The sequence below is a fragment of the Bradysia coprophila genome, chromosome IV, assembly GCF_014529535.1.
Source record: "Bradysia coprophila strain Holo2 chromosome IV, BU_Bcop_v1, whole genome shotgun sequence".
NCBI classification, from domain to species: Eukaryota; Metazoa; Arthropoda; class Insecta; order Diptera; family Sciaridae; genus Bradysia; species Bradysia coprophila.
Genome location: NC_050738.1, coordinates 461,846 through 485,304, shown reverse-complemented (window position 1 = coordinate 485,304; position 23,459 = coordinate 461,846). Strand labels below are relative to the sequence as shown.

Sequence of the window (23,459 nt, the reverse complement as noted above, 5' to 3'; positions counted from 1 at the left end):
TCTTTTCGGTTCATTCGAGGATTCGATGAAAATTCAAATTTTGAGGCATATTCACGGCTTGAATATGGTTCGAAAGGAAGAACCCAGTTCTACAGATTTTATGTTTGAATGAAACGATTCTAGTTAGTATTTCATATCTAGCTATTTGCAACGAATTTGTAAAAGGAAAAGGAAAGAAATTTCAAGAAACTATGAAATTTTCCGTCACATCAAAACCCGCCTCTGTGTCAGTCACAAAATTGTTGAATCCATGTTTTTAATTCATTGCGCTGAAGTTGCACTGAATAAACAAAACACCCAGTTCCTGAAGAAATGACGAGCAGTTAACGTTTCTTCAGTAACTCAATGTTCCTTTGGGAAGTCGGCGATTCTTCTCGCCAATTAAGTCTTACTAACGAATAAAAGTGTAATTATTAAGAAAACAATAACGCGAGCTCAGCGGGTGAAAAAAAATTGGCTAGTAAATGTCCAGACGTTTGAATTCTGTTCCTTTGAAATGACGCGAGTACAGAGGAAAAAGTACCTATATTGACAAAAGGTACGCAAATTCAACGTTTTCGAACTGAAGAAAATCCCTTAAGATAAATTTGTCACTAAACTTGTTCAACGTTTTGTAAAGGGAATATTGCTTCTAAAAAAATTGCAGAAGTGACTAATCCCTGAAGAAACGTTAACATCCTAACTGCTCGTAATTTCTTTAATGAAGTTCATTGACGGAACTCGACGTTTCTTCAGAAAGTCATCATTTTCGTTTTTTTTTTCTTGTCGCAAGTGTGTAATTTACACACTTTCGTGTATGCACAAAAAGTGTGTAAAATACACGCTTAAAAAAGCCCGTGGTTGCTTCTGTTGTTCGAACTATAGCTTGATATATACTAGATCTACTACTTCATTAGTTGACCGCACATTTTGAGGATAAAAGTGAACATTAATCAGAGTACATCGCTTATTTTTGGCGTCGTTGTTCCATAACAAATGCGCGTGTGCAAATAATATGTATCCTTGGTATCTTGGAACCAGATACCGCAAAATCTACCCGGCCCAGTGGGAAGAAATAGTGAAAAGGAGAAAAGAAACGGAAATTAACCAAAGAAATCGGGGAATGGCCAGAAATCGGGGAATAGCCAGAAATCGGGGAATAGCCAGAAATCGGGGAATGGCCAGAAATCGGGAAATAACTAGAAATTGGAAAATGACTAGAAATGAAAAATGAACAAAATTAGGATTGATGAGAAATCGGGAAATATGACGAGAAATAAGGAAACGGGCTGAAATCAGAAACTACCAAAAAACGCAAAATCTGTCCCTGGAATCGAGAATTGATTGAAAATCTTAAAAATAGCGCAATGAGTAGGAAACAAAGAGGAATCGGGAATGAAATTGATTAGATGCGAATCGAGGTCTTTTGTAGGAAAATAGAATAAAGGCCTTGTCATTAAACTGTAATTGGGATCAAACGAAAACTTTCACTCGCTTCGCTCGCGATTTCCGGTTTTAGAAAATTGATTTTCTCCATTTCAGAAAAATTAATTTATTTCCCCATTATGCGAAGGTAACCTTTATACAAAAATTTGAGCATAATTAGGTTGGCCCAGAACAGTAAGACAAAAACAGAAGAAGAAAAGCTAGAATACGTTGAGATTAGTGTAACTTTTTCCTGTGTACTAAAAGAAACAGAATTCTAACGTCTGGACATTTACTAGTCAACTCACTTCGTTCGGGCTACAGCTCGTGAAATTGCCTAAAATGTACCGTCCACAACAGATACGTAAATACTTGTTATAATGAATATCCGGAGCATTTTTACCGGTAAATTTGGTCGAATTTTAGTGGATACCGGTAAAAATCTGGAAATAGGATTTGGATACCTGAAAGAAAACATTATTTGCACACGCGAACCAATGGCAATCTGGATTAATGTCGGTGTTCGCTCTGAGTTTGAATTTAGCTTAAATCATTGAATTAACTCACTTTTGAAATCGAATAGAAATCACCACTCACACCACTATACCATCATCATAGGCACAGAGAGTAGAGTGCGTAAAATTTTTCTGATTTTTCCTCAATACCACATCAGACTATGCTCCGCCTATTCATTGTCATTTTCTTTTTAGTTTATTTTGTTTATTCAGGTTTTTTATTAAATAATTTTCAAACTGTCACGCAGCAGTTTTGTTGGTGTATTTTCCTGGAAAACAATCGCTTTTCGTTTCTTAACCGTAACAACGTTAACGTTCATCGAAAATTGTTCAATAATAGCACGGCAGAGAGGAGTTTATCGACGAGTCAACATTCACAATGAACAACAACAGCAATTTTTCGCAGATATCAGCTTATCAACGATCCGATATTCACTCAACGCTTAATGAATTCAATAAATTGTTTGAGGATCAATTAAATTCGATAAACAGCCAAGATAGCGATAGCATGAAGGTTTGGTGATAATTCTTTACATTTTGCTTGTTATTAATTAGGCTTGATTGAGTATTTTTGAAAGGTGGTGTAGTTAACATGAAGTATATAAATTACACATTCACACACCCATACATACACATCCATCAACCTGTTATCAAGAGTAGATTGTTTTTGTCTCGTTTTAACATCTGAATTGAAATGTGTGAATGAGTTCAATACCCATTCATGTTTCAGTGGTATTTTGAATGCAAAAAGAGAACAGTTGTAATTCAACCTGTTACGCTCTTGTTTACAATTTATGTTGTTTTGTTTACCTGCTCCGAATTTTATGGTCACTAATTGAATCTCCTAAAATTGCAGACAAAAGTCCAGATCTATGAAGAATGGGTGAAGAGGCTGCTGGAAGAAATAACCACCCTTGTCGACTGTATCCAAGAAATGGAGAAACAAACCGCTCACGGCCTGGACAACTTAACGTCGAATTTGAATAAGGCCTGCATGCCGGATGAACGAGTTAAGGCACTGCAAAATGATCTGAATGCAACTGTGGAAATAATTCGACGGGCCAGAGTTTACGGCCAGTGGAACACTGAGGGTATTCAATTGAAGCATTTGCGATTCACCGATATTTTTGGTGATCGGTCTCAGTAAGCCCTTAAGACACAGACAGACAGAAGATTTATAAGTTTGTTTTGATTTGAATGTTTTCGATTAAAGTTACGAGAAGCACACATATTTGGAGTTCGAGCGGCCGAGTCCACAAAATCCCAATTTTTTCACATTGAACATTGAGATGAATGCTGAGCTGATAGAAGGCGATGGAAAGGGTGACTCAGAAAAGTAATATTTCGATAATGAAATTTCAGTTCCAACGATTGATTTTTCGTTAATTCATTTAGACAACTCAGCAAAACGACCTCCTCACCGCAAGCATTTCCAACAGCCAGTTTTATCCACGAACTTGATACCGATCATGCTAACATCATTAACGATGCAAGGATCAATTATGCTGAGCAGGAAATGTTATTTAAAAACGTGCAAAATCGTAACGTATGTTTGTTCAACGTCTTTCCGCGTATTTTCATTCAACTTCCTCTCTTTTCGAATTGATTAGGCCGAGTTAATGGATGAGATTGAACGACTGAAAAAAGAAAATCAACAGTTGGTGAAGGTGAGTTCAAAGAGGCGCTATGGCGTACTGGTTTTAATTGAGATCCACCCAAAGGTCTGGGAAATAATGTTTCGACTTTTCTGTCTTCCAATGTTGCCTCAACTACTCCACTGTTCTCCTTTGTCATAATCACTTTTTTATCTATTTTGTTACGCAGGGCAATCTGGACACACGAGTATTAGTTGAAGAAGTGGCTGTCCGACACGACGAAATTCAGAAGTTGAAGAGCGAGAACATATCACTGGAAGAACAACTGAAAAAGCAGAACCAAAATATGTGCTTCAAAGACCAGATCATCAAAGAGCTACGAAAAGATTGCAAGAAGGTAAGTGAACTCATTGCATCACTCATTCTACACGTTTTTTTGTCGGTTCGAGCAATTCAAATATTTTTCTCGCACTGTCTCATCATAGTTTGTGCGCAAACTAAGTTACTTTGATAGCCAGCCAGGGAGCCAAAATTCTGAAACGAATAGCGTTACATCGACTACGAAAGAAAAATCGGTTTCAAATTCATCAATTGCACTCAGTACGACAGATTGACCGAATCGCATGCTCGGAGAATTTCTTTAAAATTTTACTTCAGAAATATAATTCCGCAGTTCGCGCGCCATGAACTAAAAACATCTTTTCGTTATGAAAATCTCTCACTTGAACCATTTTTACGTTTACCATTGTTCGTTATACTAAACGACACGTTTGATTTGTTGTAGCTATCATCATCTACGCCGCCCATGTCTACTAAAATCGTTCAATCAACTGGAAGCTCTGAGCTGTCCAGAAATCTAGAACAGTCGGACAATAACGATTCCAATGATGACATCATCTTAGAAAAAGTAATTTTCTTTGAATTGTAAAACTGAATCTCTCAAATTATCAGTCGACGCTTTAGAGTTACAACCGAAAAACTGATATTACGAATCGGCTTCTGGAAATTTTCAACTTCGTTCAATCATCCCTACAACCGAGCGAATATGTTCATCCCAATGATGCGGGCGTATTATTGGATTATATGCCCTCAGCCCGTATTAACGACACTATAAGTGAGGAGGATCTGAATACAGCTCTCATGTCATTCGCCGCCAGAATGAATTCGTTAGATAAGGAAAACGCAAAGCTCCAAGCCGAAAATGAGAAGCTGAAAGAGGATTTGACGGAGAAGATAAAAGAGGGTGGGACAGGTCATTTTGATTGGCATTCGCTCACCAGTTCAAATTATTAACATACAATATTACAGCTGACACTGTCATTCAAATGCCAACTGTTGAGGAAGCTATCGTAGAAAAGAATCTGAATAGCGTGGTACAAGAGATAACGCAAATGGATAGGCATTTGTCGGACGGTGGCTCATTGTTTGCGAGCAGCAACGTCGACAAACTGACGAGTCAAGTGGCTGAACTGCGGATTGAAATTGAATCGAAAAATAAATTGGTCAGCGAAAAGGATTCAATAATTGCATCGTTAATCGAATGTGGAATACTAAAAGATCGTGAATTGAATGACTTAAGGATCCGGACGTGCCCAATGGAACGTGACAGTTGTATGACCTGCAATGATAAAGCGGTAAGGAATGCCCATATCACTATATTATCAATAACATTCAGGTCCTACGGTTACGAATGGGTCTTGGGTGTGTTAGGGAATGGAAAATTTTAGCAACCAGGTGTTAATAGGGGTTATGGATAAGTGGCGTTTCAGTGCTTTCATAATCATATCAGGATTTTCTATTTTACATTAACAAAACTTTCGGAATTTTCACCAATGAGTGAGTTAGGTATGTCTTGGGGTGTCTTCAGTATGAGACACTACTCCAATAGTCCCAATCACGTCTGGATTCCGCTGCAGCTAATTAAAATAAAGAATCAAATTTGTAGGTCCTCCGGTTGGTGTGAGTTCAAAACACAACTCCATTGGTCTACATCATCTATTTGTTAGATCAATACAGTCAGTGGCAGTGAAATTTCAGCATGAATTTGCTACAGCTGTTTTTCAGCAAACTGTTAATATTTGTTGACACGATTGAAGCTGCTACAGGCACGCAAGTGGTAAAGCCGTATAAGGACATACAAACTGTTTTGATTGTTTGTGTGTATCAGCTGAAAAACAGGGGAAGCAGATTCATGCTGAAATTTCACTGCCGCTGACTGTATGGAAGAGAAATAATTTTTTGTGCACATCCGGAACATTTTTCGTCCAGTGCTCCCACTGGAACCAGAGGTGTGTGGGACCAACGGATCTGTGTGTTTCATAGTGTGGTCATCCTGCATCTAGTCCCATCTAACCCACTATGCCACATTCACCTTCAGTGAAAAAAAAAACTAGTGTTGCCTATCAGTGTTATGTATGTCAATCACGCAGCTACCATACGACATAATTAATGCATTTGCTAAGACCATTGACCTGGAACATTACCAAGAGAATGAGAGAAATTTTTCCGTTTTCAAAACGTGTAGGCGTTCAAACGTTTTAAATTTAGTGAAAATTTCTTTTTTTAACAAAACGAATTCCGATCACATTTGAAATGTCAATGGCATCTCAAATTTAAAAACAAAAATGAATACATTGCACCCTGCCCTTTTAAACTTTCGTGTTTTTTTTTGTTCTTCTTTCGCATCCGAAAATATCTTTCTGTAAGTAGAGCGTGAGTGTAAAATTGATGTGATCAGATTGATGTTCCATTCCTTTTACCTTCTTCAAATAATTCAAATATTTCACCGAAAGCGTGATCTTGGGCTCTTGGACAAATAATTTAGCAATCGCCATAGATACTTGAAGTACCCACAAGTGTCCATTAACCTCATCTCAATCATATCGTTGCCCAAGAATTCGAATGTTAAAAGACTGAAATATTGCGCTAGTAGCAGTAGAGATATAAACCCGCTTGAAGCATTACGCGTAAATTAATTACTCCATCAGATAAAACCTACGACTTACAAAATTCTTTTAATTTATTATCGTTGCACTCTGGTGTTTCCTCTATTTTCAGAACTGTGTCGTTCTGTTATGTTAAACTTGTTACATTCTCTACATCTCCGCGGCACCACACATTTGATAATTAATTAGCTCCAGAGATTTATTGATTTGTTTTCGTTTTTCATTCGAACTATTTTTGTTCACACTCAATTTGATGTGTGAGAGAAGTTAACGAATTGCCAGTTAGCATTAAGTCACCTAATGCCTTGTTAGTACACATTGACTTTAGTGGTTGATGTTTTTATTACGTTTCAGGAGGAAAAAGCAAATCTATCGCGCCCATTTAATGGTAGTAAAAGTAATTTGTTCGGTTGGAATAAATTGGTTGGAATTTACGGCAAAGATATTTTTTGTGCATAATTATCTACTCCATATGTTATCGACAACAAAGACAAAAATCAGCATTAGGCTCGGGCTGGTGTCCGTTTATATTAGCAAAGGGATTGAAAAAATTAATGAAGTACTAGATTTCTGAAAGAACGTCTGACGTTAATGACGTACTAGATGTTTGAAAGAACGTCTGGTGTTAACGAAGTACTAGATTTCTGGAATGTCTGGTATTAATGATTCATTGCTCATGTGTTCCATCACGGCAGAGTAAAAGTTTATTTTTACTCTGCAGTGGTCCCATACGCTTCGAAATGGTATTGGTAAATGAAACATCAGAATAAAACTGACAAAACGATCCCGCAATATGTTCCTAATTTGTTTGACTCAACAAATTAATAGCAAACGCGAACCATCCAGATCTAATTTTACCGTTAAACAAACAGGAACAGCGTATCAATACAAAACAAAACACTCGAGCACACAATCCAAACAATTTTGCAACCCGACCATTCCTACACCAAATTACATCTGAAATTGCATCGTCTCTCATTCACAAGAACATGCGTGTAATAACGAAAGACAATTCAAAGAAATCCGCACTTCAATAACAAAAATAAACGAACGAAAAATCGAAAAGTTGTTCTAAACTTAGCACAGAATGCATCTGATTTCACATTATAATAATCTGAACCACGCTTCGGTTATGTATTTCCGTCGTTTAATAATATTTTCATGCCTTGGGCAAAAATTACGGAATTTTTCTCGTAATTTGGGCCCTCGGCATGAAAAGTTGTATACGCATCTGTTGTGGACGGTTTATTTTAGGCACTTTCGCTAGTCGCCCTCACTTCGTTCGGGCTACAACTCGCGAAATTGCCTAAAATATACCGTCCACAACAGATACGTAAATAACTATTTTTTGATACCAACATTGAAAAATGATACTTTCGCCCCGCATATGAGGGGCGAAAGTAAAAAAATGCATCCCACGGGGAGAAAGTACTTAACGAAGAGCGAACGCAACTGAACGAACAGCGAAAGTGACTGACGTCACAGAAAATGAGAGAAATGAGTCGAGTTGTCAACAAAATCCGCTCATATTATGCAGAATACTTTGATCAAAATTGTAAAACACTGTGCGCCAGTGTTCTTATTGAAATTAGCATACAAAGTTGATACTTTTTGTTACTGAATGATTTGTTAGTTATATCTTAATTTTTGTGTGTGTTATTGTTGTGATGGCTAAATTATTAAATTTTTCATATACCAGGGGGCTGCCGCCCCCTGGACCCCCGCATTTTCTGGCTAAATGCCTTTTTATTTCAACATTTTGTTGCGATGTTTGCGATACGTATCAATTTTCAATGTTGGTATCAAAAAAAATAGTATGAACGACTCGGGGCAAAAGTAAAAAAATTCAACCTGTGCGATTGAGGCCCTTGCCTTCGGCGCGGGCATCAACTCTCGCACACGGTTGATTTTTTTTACTTTCGCCCCTTGTCATTCAATGTACTATTTGCTTGTAAAGTGCCTACCTTGTTGTAACACACAGCAAACGCACACGTGCGAGATTGATTCTCAAAAACTCAATTTTCGTGTTTCATATAGACGGGAAAACCGTTCAGTATGTGTCGGATATTTAAACCGTATAGTACCAAGGAGGTCTGCACCGCTACCTATCTATTTTCGTTACACGACTAGCAGTTTCATTTTCTTTTCAATTTTTGATCAATTTTTCCACTTAATGACCGCACAAAATCATGAAAATGGGATTTCCGCAGGTTGATAAGCATTTGACTACCGTGGGTCTCATGAATGTGAATACCGGCGATATCGGGCAACTAGCAAATTTGATGGTTGATTTACAGCAAGAAATCGAATCCAAAGACAAACTGTTAAAAGACAAAGACGAATTGATTGTGGACTTAAGAAAAAGTGAATCGTCGAAGACTTGTGAACTGCTGGAATTGAGAAAGAAAATCGAATCGGATCGCAATCGTAATGAAGAGACGGTGAGTAGTGCATTTTGTTCAGTCAGAAGTGAAATTTTAATTCGAACGTCACGCGAAATTATTAATAAATCCGTGACACTAATTCGATTACACATTCTATGGCTATGCTACCCAAGAATTAACAAACAGATAGACTGTAAGTAGAGCTCGGTAAACGAAGAATGCTTCATTGATTGTATTGATAGGTCTCTCGTTAAGTTTTGTTGTTAATGTCCTTTGTTAGAGGTCATTCACAATTCACACACGCAAATGAGGGAACCCTGAGTCGATATTTTCTTCATACATTTTTGCGCGTCCGCAACATAGGGGAAATTCTTCTTGTTTAGCTTGTGTAAATTGTGAATGGCCTCTTTATTCAACAGCTAAGATCAGTCAGGATAATCAGCATATGAACTCTCAATCTATTTGTTAGGTGAGCAACCTTAGGGACGCTTTGGATATTCACATAAAAACGATAAATCAACAGCAGCTAGGAAATAATCATCTAGAAAATAAAATCAAGGACCTTCAGCTTTATGTAAGTGTTTACGACGGTCGTAACATTGTAAACTCGTCAGGTTTTTTGTTAACATTCAAAATTTTTCATTAAACCACACCTAGATCAGCAATATCGACCGTAACTACGTTCTACTGCAGGAGAAATGTAGTAAAATCCAGTCAGAGGTAATTCATTGATAAAGTTGCATACACACATCAGCTGTATCTGACAAATCGACCAACAACTCAAAATTATTTAAATTTTTTGACCATTTTAAGTGTAACGATCAACTTACGACCATTTCTAATTTACGGTCCGTCGTTGAGGAGTACAGTAAGCGACCGGGAGTGAGTTCATCCACTAACAGCCATAGTGAAAATAATGAGAGGCACAATACGTCATCGATATGGAAATGGTGGCGTAATGTGCATGATGTCTAAATGAATTTTTGATTTTATTTTAGGTCGTCCGCCGGGGACAATTTACGATCTGATTTTATATTGAACAGTTAGATCTGATTTTACTTACGTATTCAAGTCAATTAAAGTTTTATTAATCTTGTCGATTAAGTCTTTGTATGACGGAACTAACATTTTGCTTATGTTTTTTTGTGTAAATAGATTTGTTTCACGTTTTTTTGTTCTCTTCGTTACCTTAATTTGATAATTAAATTATTGAAAAACTTTGCTTAGAAAAAAAAACAGTGTGTTCACCAAGTGCCTTCACCGTAACGTTTTATTCCTTGTTATGCTTTAAGCGTATGCTATTATTGCATTAAGAAAATGATTTATAAAAATTTAGAGAAAAATATTTATTTTATTATTGACAAATATACAAACCGTTAACGAAAATTTAAACAAACCATTACTTTTGTCCATGAAAATCTCTCACTACTGAGACAGCACTTCCACCCACAACAACTGTAACCAGTCGAAATTATATTACGAACCTTTTACAATTTACAGGTCTACCATGAGTCGAATAACGACAGTCTCCCGATCGACACATTTATCTTCAGTGAACAAATTTCTGATTTATTCAGTGAGGTAAGAGTAATTGTTAGTCTTTTTTTGGTGCTGATTTTGATAACAAAAAATAATGAAAAGAGTGGTGCTAACAATGTCCAACGAGTAGTAGTAGGTACAAAAGCCTTTAGGGCCAGTCAATTGTTTTTGCCACTTAATATTTAGCGCCTATAAACAGTATTCATCGGACAGAATTTGCTATTAAAAATAGTTAGTACTCATAAATCATGCATAGTGGCAATGCACTTCAAGCAACAGTGCCAAAAATTGTTCGATACACTGTCCAGTTTCAGTACTCTATTTAGAGTACCACTCATGCTTGAATTGCGTTGATAGTGGGCGTGACGCAGGTCCAATTTCCAAAATATTGTCGTAGACTGAAAATCTTCAAATTCCAATGGTTCCGGTGGCACCTGGCCGATTTTCATAAACAATTTTCTTCAAAGTACTTACCGCAACATCAACCACTTGCGCCTCATTTTTTTTAAAATTTTAATTTTCTTTCTAAAATTTTTGAGTGCAAACCTACAACGATGCCAGTTGTTTTAGAAGTAAGCACAGGGACTTGCGTCACGTTTTACTCTTTTTTTGACTGATCGTCTTGTTGCGCTAGTATTGTTGTATAACTAAGAAATTTTCGCCACTCTCCCTGGGTTTAACGAGAACCTTTGACACGCCTGCATAATTCAGTTGCATATAATGTGGAACGTAGCAAACTTGTAGGCTTTTTCATAACTTAGGAACCAAGTCCCATTCTTAGGATGTAGGATTAACAAGCCGTGTTGTATTGTTTTATAAATCAATCACTAATCGCTAATTTTACCAAATAAACTATGTAACTGGTGACTCAGAAGGAAGTTGCCTGTCTGAGAATACTCGAAGCTATTACCTGACTTGAAGGAAAATCAATTTTGTGTACCAATAGTTGGCTAACATCGTCTAATATGAAGAGACTCGACTTTAAAAGTAAATAGTTATTTAATAACTCGCATGATAGCTTCTCACCCACTCATTAGAAACAAACGCCACACTGAGATCAACATATGCCCTAATCATTTGACCTAAGCATAGAATAGCGTGTGTGATGTGCTTGACCTTTACTGTTATTATTCTTTCTTTTAATTTTTTATCAGAACATTCAATACGAGAAGAAGATAAGTCTTCTGCAGGATGACAACTTATTTTTACGAGGCGAAATGTATCTGTGGTCGCAGGATTATAGCTATCTGGAAGATAAATATTTAGACCATTTATCGGTAAGAAGAAGCGACTCTTTTTTGACGGTATTTATATGCTTCTATTGCCAACTAATTACAGCCTAGAACTAAGCTAACGCTAGATCTGTTAACATTATTAGCAAATATCTCTTTAAATTAGAGACATGCATTATTAACCACACAGACTACAGAAACAGCACCATCAATAAATTTATTTATTTTAAATAAAGAAATAATGACAACAACGCCTGAGTAAATATCTTGATTCTAAAATCATAAATAATTTCTATTTCTGGTGTGACACGAAAGTCATGAAATCAAAGTTGCAATCATACGTTTGAAGGTATTCCGTCGGCCAGGAAAAAAATAAATATTTTTGCAATGCCAAACCGATCGATTACATTCGTTTCATATAGCCGCTAGGCATGCAATTTTATGTGTGAATATTATTATTCGTATCGAATATAGAAATGAATGAAACGAATTTTTTTTTTTTTTGGTGTGGTAGAAAAGTTTGAGTCTTTCTTAAGTTTGGAATTTTCTTTAATTTGAATATTTTGAAGAAGAAATTGGAATTTTTAAACGAACGAAATTGGATAAATTATTACTTTTCATATTTGCGCGGTACGTTGAGGGTACATGAGGGTATAGCGTGCCGAATGATTTATAATACTCAAACGTTTTAGCACAAAATTGAAAATGCCCTGCTCACATGAATAATTGATTATTAAAATCTTTAAGAACCAACAATGCTCGACATTGTCTCTTACTCTACCAGATTTCTTTTTTCCGTTATTCGTTCTGTGTTTGTGACCTTTTGTTTTCGGATAAGTTAGAAGATTTGATGATTTGTATAAGCAACTTAAAAGTATAAAGTTGAATTAACTTGTGTCTAGTTCAGAATTTAACTTTCACAGACGATACGTATTCAAATTGCCGAATCTGTTATTCATTTTGTTCAAATTATTTGATACAAAATCTATTACTTCAATGTCTGCAAGATAAGATTCACTATATAAGAAAACATTGTCCCAGGCACTTCGTTTATTGTTGTAGTAGCTGTCGGTAACAAATTGAGACTTTTTTTTTAAGAAAGAAAGAATTTGCCAATTGGCAAGTTCAATGGTTCGTGTAGTGTAATGAACGAATAAAATCGAAGTCAGAAAATGTGTAGTTTCAGTGGCATTTAAATTTTGTTGAGACAATTTCTGAAGTATTTCAGACAGGCATTAGGAATGGTTGTGCTAATAAGTCGACAAAATGTTCATTCTAAAATCTTACTACCTGCCCCATTTGAAAGTTGACCTTATATGTGGACTTCAGGCATCCCCAATAACGTTATTATTACCCGAAATGATTTCGGTTATTCGAATAACGTTATTCAAAATCACGAACTAATGTCGGTTAATTTATCACAAATTATTGCAGATTACACTAAAGATAACTTCCAAGGGCTGAAAAAATACACACTCAAACTCACAGACACAATTAATCGATCTCTGTGGGCCGGGGTCCATTTTTGTATGGAAAAATTCAAGTTTGAGGCACTCTCCGGTACGTTTTTTTTTAGTCTCTAATCGATAGTGTACAAGGGTGCCACTCCATCCTAGACGATTTAGGTCGCTCAATGGCGAAATGTGTACAAATGACGAAAATCGGTGGAAATTCTACAAGAAGGATTTTTGTGAATATATTTCTAGGCAAATTACCTGCTGTTACTACTAGTTAGGGGGGTAGATCGTTGAAATTCTCTGAGCACTGCTTCATCTTGTTCATGATTTATTAGTGTTTCGTCACAGCGTAAATTATTTATACGTCGCTAAGTTTTCGAGTAAAACGACCTTGCCATATATTTTACACGCTTCATGATACGAAAACAGACGAAATCACGGGCTGAAAATTATCGGAAACCATAGTTTTTTTGGTTCTCTCTGAGCAGACCTTGTAAACAGGTCTAGGGATAAAAATGATGTTTTACTCGCATGCTACCTGTTTTAAATTGATATATACGAAGGCGGAGCTAACTCTCTCACTCTCTATTGCTCTTTTTGTTTTTTATGTTTTTCGTATCATATCTTTTGTTCATTATGGAGAGAACACACTTAATCACATTATGTATGTGAACTCGTATCCAACGAGAATTATTTTTGCATACGTAACGTATGTATACTGTAATTTCGTGATTTCTCTCCTTATGATGAAAATAACTATTTCTCTACAAAACTTTTATTTTTGATAGACCCATAAAAATACTAGTTTTTAAAGGTTGGGTCTAGACTTTTCTACAATAACGGAAAAATGTCAATACACCTTCCCGAGAGCTTTCCACAGTTTCCCAAAGTTGGACGAGGGTACCTGAAATGGCTTGAATTCTAGTTTTATGACTACTATATTCCGCGGTGACAGCGTGCAACTGAGGTGGTCTGAAAAGCATCCCGAAAGAAGTCGACTCAGAGGATTTCGCCGGTCTACGACCAAGCACTAGACATGATTTTCGTTTAATACTCAAGTATTACCCAGTGTTTGATATGTATGATTTTGTGAATTACTATATAATAATTGCAGCAATTAAATCGCCTAGATACACATATAGACCCAAAAATCCTTCTTTTGAGAACATCCTGGAAAAAACCGAACTTATCCTTACGCGAGTAATGTGTAATTTTGGAAAAATGTCGATTTCCACATTCGTCAATTTGTCATTTGTTACACATTTTGCCATTGAGCGACCTAAATCGTTTAGGACTAGGATGGAGTGGCACCCTTGTACACTATCGACCAAAGACTAAAAACGAACAATGTACCGGATAGTGCCCCAAACTTTTCCATACAAAAATGGACCCCGACCCACAGAGATCGATTAATTGTGTCTGTGAGTTTGAGTTTGTATTTTTTCAGTCCTTGGAAGTGATCTTTAGTTTAATCTGCGTGCATTTGTGATAAATTAACCGAAATTAGTTCGTGATTTTGAATAACGTTATTCGAGTAACCGAATTCATTTCGGTTCCTGAATAACGTTATTCGATTAACCGAATCGATTTCGTTTTCCGAATAACGTTATTCGAGTAACAGAAATCATTTCGGTTATAACGTTATTGATGCCTGGTGGACTCATTGGATCATTATTTTCATTCTGCAATGTAGAAATTAACTTTTGCATGGGGCTAGTAGTAAACCAGAATACGTTGGGAGCTGTTAAGTTGCTTAACAATTTTGTAATAAATACAACAAGCTTCGGCAACTGTTTTATCATTGTCGAAATTCGCAGCAACCAGCAACAAATTTAACCTACTATTATACAGACATTTTGACTGCATAAATTTATGCCTAAAACAACCAAAAACGTTTCCGAAATCAGGGACATATTTAGAAAGGAAAATTCAGAGAAAAGTGATTATCTACTTCTAGACTCACCTCAAAATAGTCAGCAAGAAACTCATGTCTTTAATGGTTTTTCTTACATTCTAACAGTTCCCCTTCTTACAACATGTTACACACGTACAAATTGTGCACATTGCGTCAGTTGTCTCACTCAGCAGTAATCTGAGCAAAAATAGAATCAATCTGACATATGACTCAGAAAAACAAAGAGTCGCATGAATATTGCTAAATATTTTGAGTTGAATGTATTGTCCTTTTTCGTTTTGCCAAAAAATTAACAAAATTCAAATGGAATTCACCAGATGATGATGCGAAACACGTCAGCAATAGGAAATCCTTCCTGCTGTATTGTAGTGATTTACAGGCTCGCACCGACAATGACAGCTTAATTGTCTCTCGGTGATGTCTTATTGCGAACGATTTAGTCCTACTATAATACGTTTCATTTGCATGAATTTTATTATCTACACGTCTACTACTACGAAAACCAAATACAACCCAAAACAAATCAATAAAAAGATTATTTTATTCAATGCACACGTTTCCAAAACGAAAACGTGTGAAGCTCCTCAGCTTATGTCTCTTTGACATGTAATGTGTCCGCAAATAAAATAATATTGAGTGTCGGAAAAAACACCATCAGTAAGCAACGAGACACCTACAAACCTTGATTGCGAGCATTGCGAGTCACAAGGAAAGGAGGTCGTCGGGAAAAATTTGTTTTCCGAATTTTTGGTAATTTAAATCCTTCAACGTAATTCCATTAAATTAAGAAAAATTTGACTCGGGTCAGTGGTTGCAAATTTAAAAAAAAATGAAATTTCCTTTCAACTAAAGAAAAACTGCTAAAAAACGGATCCACTAAAACTACCACGTACTACATGTTGCATTGCAGAGTGACGCTATTTTCAAAGCCACAAAACCAAATTTAAATTTAATCGTAAAAATATCAAAATCTACACACTCCTGACATTGGTTTCAATTCAATAATATTTACAAATTGCAATGCATACGAATGTGAATGTCGAATCCTTCGATAGAGGTACAGAGAATATTACTCAAATAACTATCCTTTCCAGTCAAACATTATACGGGAAATCTGTTTAGTTGGTGGTTCGATGTTGAAATGATAAGTTGTGTGTTTTGTCGTGCAATGATATTGTAAGTTTTCATATTGCTGGTGCGATGCTATGAATGACGAGTTATAACAAGACTCAGTCGAAAATTATAAATCATCGTGAATGCAAAGGATTATAACTTATAACTCGTCACCGCGTAAATTTTCAAATTTCTGTTTGATTTTTCCTTTAGTTAATTTCCGTTCATTCGATTTAATAAATGCGGGAAGGACACAGGAAGGATTTTTATAAAAGATCTTCTAGACAAGAAATACTTTTATCGCTGAAGGTACTTTTTGTCAGCTGATCTCAACTCAGCGAAAACATCAAAAATCCTTTCGTTAAAAGCATGAAGGGAGAGTGAAAGCAAACCTTTCGTGGCTTTGTTTTTGCGATCTTTATCTTTACACATTTGTTGATCTTCTTGTCCTCCGTAATTTATTCTCTCGTCTAAGCAACGAGATAATTTTAAAGAACCAAATCAATAACTACGATGAAGTGTTAAATGATGGCTTGTGGATTTTTTTGGAATTACGCCAGCCTATCTCTCGATGTAATCTTTAACAAAAGCTTAATCATCTGTTATTGACAACAACGACAAAAATAAGTGATGACCTACGGTTTATGTGATCTTATCAGGCTCTAATTTTGAGAAAATGTTTTCTCAATTTTTCCAAATTTTCTCAATTTTTCTCAATTTTTTCAAATTTTTTCAATTTTTTCAAATTTTTTCAATTTTTCCAAATTTTCTCAATTTTTTCAATTTTCTCAAAAAAAATTCTCAAAATTAATGCCTGGATCTTATGCAGTGTAAATGGTTGAACAAATGAAGTACAAGATTTTGTGTGATGCTTTAAACAAAAGACGTAACAGATTTAATGATTATATCGTCAAACGCTTGCAAATTCACGCGTTAACACATTTACTATAATTTACTAACGTAATGGCCAATGGGAAAAGGCTTTTCAGGGAATGAGAAGTTACCAACTTGAACCGGAAGCGAGTTGAGGAATTGAATTTGCTGAAAAAAGCCCTTTAGCTGAGTTTAGGAACAACCTTTTGTTTATAGCGTTTCAGCTTTAGATAAAGAAACATTTTTAATTTGAAATTGTTGAGGTCTAAATTGTCTCTACGAAACATAATGAAAAACAACCCATTTTTTCGATTAGGAAACCCGCAAACACTGCGAAAATATCTCCTCGATTGACGCTGAAAAGAGGAATTTAAAATGCAACCAACCGAATGACTGCAAGTCAATTCTTACCAAAAATACAACGGCCGTTATACATTATATTAAAGCGATGGTATAAATAGAAAAGATGTTGATGGAACGTTGGATTTTTTATGAAAATTTATTTTCAGGAAGACAATATAATTGACGAATTGAAAAACTATACGCCTTCCATAGAAGACTTTAGGAGCTTCAAGCAGTATGTTGAAGAGCTCAGTTCCCAATTGAATGTTCTCTCGAACGAATCAAAATTTAGCCAGAAGGTAAATGGAGGAAAAATTAAATTTTTAAATTGAAATTTGCCGAGACAGGATTTTTTTCACAGTTGATTGAAGATTCAACGTTGCTGTTCGAATCGTTTCAACACGTACAGCACGAGAATGATAATCTTAAAAGGAAATATGAGTTATCGCAACAACAAATACAATTATTCGAATCAGAAGCAAATGAGCTACGAAGTCAAGTAGGTTTTCGATGAGGTTGTGTTTGTTGCTTAAAAGAAAAGCGGTGAAAATATTACGTTTACAGAACACAACGTTAGAGTGCCAACTCAATGACCAGAAGGCCAAAATGAATGATCAAATGGAACAAATCAAACGAATCGAAAACGACAAAAACTCGTTAACCGTTCAATTGAATCAGAATTCATTAACAACGACGAAAATCACAGAACAATCGCAACAACGCCATCAAAAAGATATCGACGAATTACTAATCAGTCACCAGGAATATCAAAAGGCGAAAGATATGTCCGTACAACTAACAAATGATGTGGCTCAGCTGAAAATAACGGTAGGTGACCACGATGTGACCACGATGTGACCACGTTTTTGATCGTGTAATAACTACTCATTTTACCAAAAAAAGATCGCTGAACTGAATCAAGAAATCTTGCGACAATCGATGGTACTGGAAAAGCAGAAAGACGACCGCTACACAATGAGTAAACAATTGGAGTCTGCCTTTGAGATTACAGAAAAATTGAAATTTACCATCGACTCCAATCTAAAATCCATATCACATTTGCAGGAAGAAAATGAGAAGTAAGTTGGCTACTCGCTACGTCACATGCCATATTGAACATTAACCTTATCTTTAAGGCTTAAGGAAGAGCTGAACCAGAGCATTTCCACCATCGAAAAACGCCAGACTGACTATAACGCTATGGAATTGGAAATGATCAACAAAAACGATACGCTACAACAATCCATCGATGAGCATATTAAAGCGCGCCGTATATCCGACAAATCCGTCCTGGACATGTCTGTTCAAAATCAAAAATTAAATCAGCAAAATGACGATCTGGTCGGAGAGGTAACTGCTGGATAAAATTCAATCGAATGCAGTGACCTTTGAACCGCTGATTTACTTCAATCCACAGATAGCTCATCTGAAAGATGAAATCGATCGATTTAAACGACAAATTAAATCTCTCGAAAGTAACAACAGTTTAATCAATGACATGCAGGCCGATGTTGGACACGTTCGTTCGCAATTGGAAAAGCTTTTAGTTAACCTAACAGTAGTTGATTGTAAAGTGTTTATGTTTTCTCAATAAAGTTTTCCATTTGTAGGAAAAAGAAGCCGAACTAACTACCCTGAGGAAACAAAATTCAGCGTTAAACCAACAATGCGCAACGCATGTGAACGGTCACCGGTTACTTGAGACCAAATTGAATAAAGTGATAGAGAAATGTAAGGAAATGAAACAGGAATACGATTTGTTGAAAAGCAATTACGAGTAAGTTTGTCCATCGACCTGACAGTCTGTCGACCTGATGGTCGTTTAAAATTTGTCTTTTTATTTTGTTCAAAGAAATCTTTACGAAATCAAAGAAAAATTAACCGAGTCGTTGTCTGTCTCACAAAATGCGATCGGTGAACTGAAGGAACGCGAAAATTTAGCCAATCATTTGCTCGCTAAACAAGATGAACACATACGGTAAGTTGGTAAAATTGTATACAAGGCGCCAGACATCGATCAACACTAGAACATTTCCATTGCAGAACTTTACTACACGATCGATCAGCACTTAAAATGAAAATGGACCAAATGCACCGTGATATGATCATACTAAACAGTAGATTGGATACGGGCGACTATCAATCATATCAGTACTCGTAAGTATAAATTTAGGCGGAAGAAGTGGTCCGTGTTTTCGATTGAATTATTTCCGAGATTCTGCTCGTGAAATCTGTTATTAAATAATCTGATCTTTGATACAAAATCTTTTACTTCATTTGTTACAACATACATTTTACAATATTAAGAGAACAGCCAGTGCTCATCATTCATTTTCGTCATTATTGTCGTTAACAGATGATTAGCCGTTTCTGAATTTTAGTGTTTTTTTAAACTTCAAGGCAAATCTTTTTCTAAGCACAGAAGCACAGATTGTAATTCTTTGTCCATTTTTGAATTAACCTGTAAGTGTCTTTAAAAAATCTTTTTCATGCTATCGATGCGGAAGTCCTTATTTTGTCCACAATCAAGGGTTGTAAAAATGGCGCTTTTGTTATTCTGAGAAGTTTTCTCACCTGAAATGGCTGAATACCAAAACACGCTATTTATTTGCTGTTCGCAAGCATTAAAAACGTTGTGTTACCTCGTGAAGAAATAGGAAATTCCACCTTGAGCGAATTGCGGCCCTCGCTTCGCTTTGGTCGCAAGCTTTCGCTATTGGTGAAATTTCCTATCTTCTCCCCTTGGTTAACGAATAACTATTTTTTGACGAGTATGCGTGTTGCACTTTCCCCTTGTTATGTAAATTACGTAAATAACGATTGCGCATTTGTTTAGAGGGATTTTTTTGAAAGTGGACCAGGCTCCGTCGGAGCTATTTTTTTGAGGCGGTTTGTTCATATGCCCAGATAGCCCTTGATCCCAATACTCCAAAACCGCAGTCGTTTAATTTTCATATTTGCGTCTTGGCTGGTGGTGAAGGTGCAAAAGTCGAAAAAGGGTGTTTTTTATACGTGATTTACTGCCGCTGCAGACGATGGACACACATGTGTGGCGGCTCGTTGGATAGGTAATGTCCAGGAGACCCGGGGCAAAGACAGATATCAAATGTGTACTCAAGCACTATTCAAAAATAACAAAAAGTATGTATCAGTCAAAGGCCGGAAATTTTGATGAGCTTTATTAGGTGATATTTTGTACCTGGTGACTGTTGTTGTACAGATCAGTGGTTGCCCTGATAGAGGCTTAACCCAGCTCTACAATTATACCTCAATTGCCATAGAAGTGAAAGGTTTCAGGATATTTTTTTGGGTATAAAGCAAATGTATTCCTTCACTCGAAAGCAAAATATTCATTTTAGAAAAATACACGAATTATGCTGTTTTTGATGTCTGCATCCAATGATCTAACCATAAACATTCTCCATGTGCGATATATCACCTTTTGAAGTTCATCAAAATTTACGGCCTTTGACTGACACAATATTTTTGTTATTTTCGAACAATGGCACAGAACATGTAAGATATCTATGCTTGCCCCGGTTCTTCTGGACAGTACCTATCCAACGAGCCGCCACACATGTGTGTCCATTGTCTGTAGCGGCAGTAAATCACGTATAAAAACACACTTTTTTCGACTTTTGCACCTTCACCACCAGCCAAGACGCAAATATGAAAATTAAACGACAGCGGTTTTGGACTATTGGGGCCAAGGGCTATCTGGGCATATGAACAAACCGCCGCGAAAAATAGCTCCGACAGAGGCTGGTCCACTTTCAAAAAATCCCTCTTATTATCATCAGACACAGTTACAGCCTAAGAGTAATTATACCTCACCAGTCTAAGTATAATTTGTCTAAGGTTAGAGCAATGTAAAAGATAATCGTACGGAGATCAGAATTTCCTTTTAACTCTTTTAAATTCTCCAAAAACTTTTACAGCCCATCATCCGAAACGGTTACGAGAAAAACTAAACTGATAAAATACCGAAGTGTCCCGTCTTTAAACACGGTAAAATCGCTTGAAATTTTACTCTCAAGGCATCAGTCAACCTCTAATTTTTCTTCTGTCTTTTCTTTGGTTAAAATCAGCCGGATGAAACATTGCAGTCAATACAAAGGATTCGACGAAAAATATACGAAACTAGAAGCTTTTGGCAAAACGGAATGGACGAGGCGTTCAAATGAATCAAAATGAATGAATTATGGTGCACCAAACAAGGGAAATTTTACCATTTGATTTTCAATGCATTTAATTTATGATTTCGTTTCACCTTTGAATGGATTAAAATCTACGTTTACTTACGAGGTATGCCAAAGTGTGTTTTCCTTATGTAGCGACTCTCAGGAACCCTCCGATATTTTACAGATTCACAGTTTTCGAACAGAAAAAGTTTTCGAACGGAAATAGTTTACGAGAGATAGGCTTTTAGTTGTTGTCCTACCACCCATGGTTCATTCTTTTTAGGATCAAAAAGCAAACTTTATTCCAATATTATTAGATATACCTATTCTGTGGATTTTGCGTTCAGTTTCAACTTCAACACCGCTCAGTACAATTTCAAAAGGATCCCAAGTGTAGACGAAATTTTACCGGTTGATCTATTGTAAAGAAATACTTCCGCTTTGTACGTGCCAGGATCAACGTATTTAACGATGATATTTTTGTCGACCGGATCAGGTTTGACTGTATAATTACAATAAAAATTGGCATGACTTCTTCACAGCTTCGTGTCTATTGTTCTGATCAATTACCTTCACTTATGTTTTACAAAGAGGAACACCGTTCTCTCGTTTCGGCAGATTAGAATATAGCGCCAGCTCCTTCTCAAAAGATAATCGAAAATAGAATGAATCAAAGAATGTGCAACAATTATCTCGTTTAATTTTGTACGGCAGAAGAGTGTACTGATTATTGCCATGTAACTTTAGTAACTTTTAGCCTCGCACTGTGAAGAAAATTTGAAATTAGGCAGAGATCGCAGAACTTTGTCGGCTTTTTGAGAAAAACGTTGTGTACAACTCGCTGATAAATACTAATTTAGGCACACGATGCATTTTTTAGCACTCAGCCTACGGCCTATTGCCTAAGATAGCTTTTTATCAGTCGGTGATATATAAGTAAGTATTTCTTAACTCATATTGTAATGCAAGATAAAGGTTTTAAACTGGGGTCATATGAGGAACTGATATATCATATTGTACACACACAGACCATCGCGACGGTATAGTAGAGCCAATAAAGAAATGGGAAAACAGAGGCCATCAGATAAGAGGCCAAAAGTCCTAACAAGTTGTTTTGGCTGAGCACTTAACTTCTGGAGAAAAAAAAACTGAAGATCTCGACCATCTTAAGATTCTGAATCAAAACTTACATCATAATTCTGGCCCATAGTTTCTGTGAACTCGATGTCGCCATGTATTGTGTATATCGTTTTATTGAATCGGGTAACCTTTAGGTCAGATTTAAATATTCCTTCAATTGAATTTTCTACGCCCGTTAGCTCGAATTCCGTCCACTACGCCTTAAAATGTATTTTTCTTTTCAATTTGTGCAATCAATTTCTTTCAAAAACATTTTTACCTGTACACCAAGTGTACAGAGAGCAAATGTTACAAACGTTTTCATTGAAACAAAGCAAGAAATGTGATTCGTTGGTGGTCAGTAATCGTCTGCGACTAATTTACATGAGATGTTAATACATCGGGAAGAATAATTTCCTTTGCAACCATTGCATGTGGTATTTTATTGTTACGAGATCAGTTCTTTTATAAAATTACTCTGATTATCATACACTGTTTCCATGTTCCAGATTGGCCTGATTACAATAACTGGCGTGTCTTTAACTATTATTCTTGTATTTATTCATGAAACACTGTCATTTCAATAATGATTGTCTGTGTCAAAAGTATACTCTTCGAAATGTCTGTAAAATTTTAAAATTAAATTGAGTGTTAGGAGCGTGCCTCATCCGGATTCCAGATATGATTATGTAACATACCACAACTACCTTCAATAAATCTCTTCCATCACTGAATTGTTAATTTTGAATTATTTGCAGAATTCAGAGAACGATTCGGAATTGTTCCTCTAGCACCAAGTAGACCAGTCACATTGTTCAATTTACATTTAATGTGGATATCTTGAA

At 36.2% G+C, this 23,459-nt stretch overlaps 1 protein-coding gene across 7 annotated transcripts; it reads left to right on the top strand.

The window, feature by feature from the left end:
* The first annotated feature begins 2,081 nt into the window (after positions 1–2,081).
* Positions 2,082–21,622, top strand: LOC119066553 (myosin-2 heavy chain-like). 7 transcript variants are annotated; one of them, XM_037169092.1, is made up of 27 exons: positions 2,084–2,433; positions 2,776–3,062; positions 3,133–3,255; positions 3,315–3,465; positions 3,530–3,586; positions 3,744–3,911; positions 4,299–4,421; positions 4,478–4,757; positions 4,823–5,148; positions 8,670–8,900; positions 9,313–9,417; positions 9,501–9,563; positions 9,657–9,725; positions 10,344–10,424; positions 11,537–11,659; positions 17,289–17,423; positions 17,482–17,613; positions 17,676–17,813; positions 17,879–18,142; positions 18,218–18,393; positions 18,451–18,664; positions 18,732–18,872; positions 18,925–19,091; positions 19,167–19,292; positions 19,358–19,471; positions 21,253–21,322; positions 21,403–21,622. In XM_037169092.1, exons 1-27 carry the CDS (start codon positions 2,299–2,301, stop codon positions 21,496–21,498), a joined length of 4,095 nt encoding a protein of 1,364 aa, XP_037024987.1. In that variant the 5' UTR covers positions 2,084–2,298; the 3' UTR covers positions 21,499–21,622. The 7 variants fall into 7 exon arrangements, with proteins under 7 accessions (XP_037024991.1, XP_037024992.1, XP_037024987.1 ...); XM_037169091.1 differs by having other exon boundaries at positions 4,478–4,766; XM_037169093.1 differs by having other exon boundaries at positions 2,085–2,433; positions 4,478–4,766; positions 18,732–18,860.
* The last annotated feature ends 1,837 nt before the right edge of the window (positions 21,623–23,459 follow it).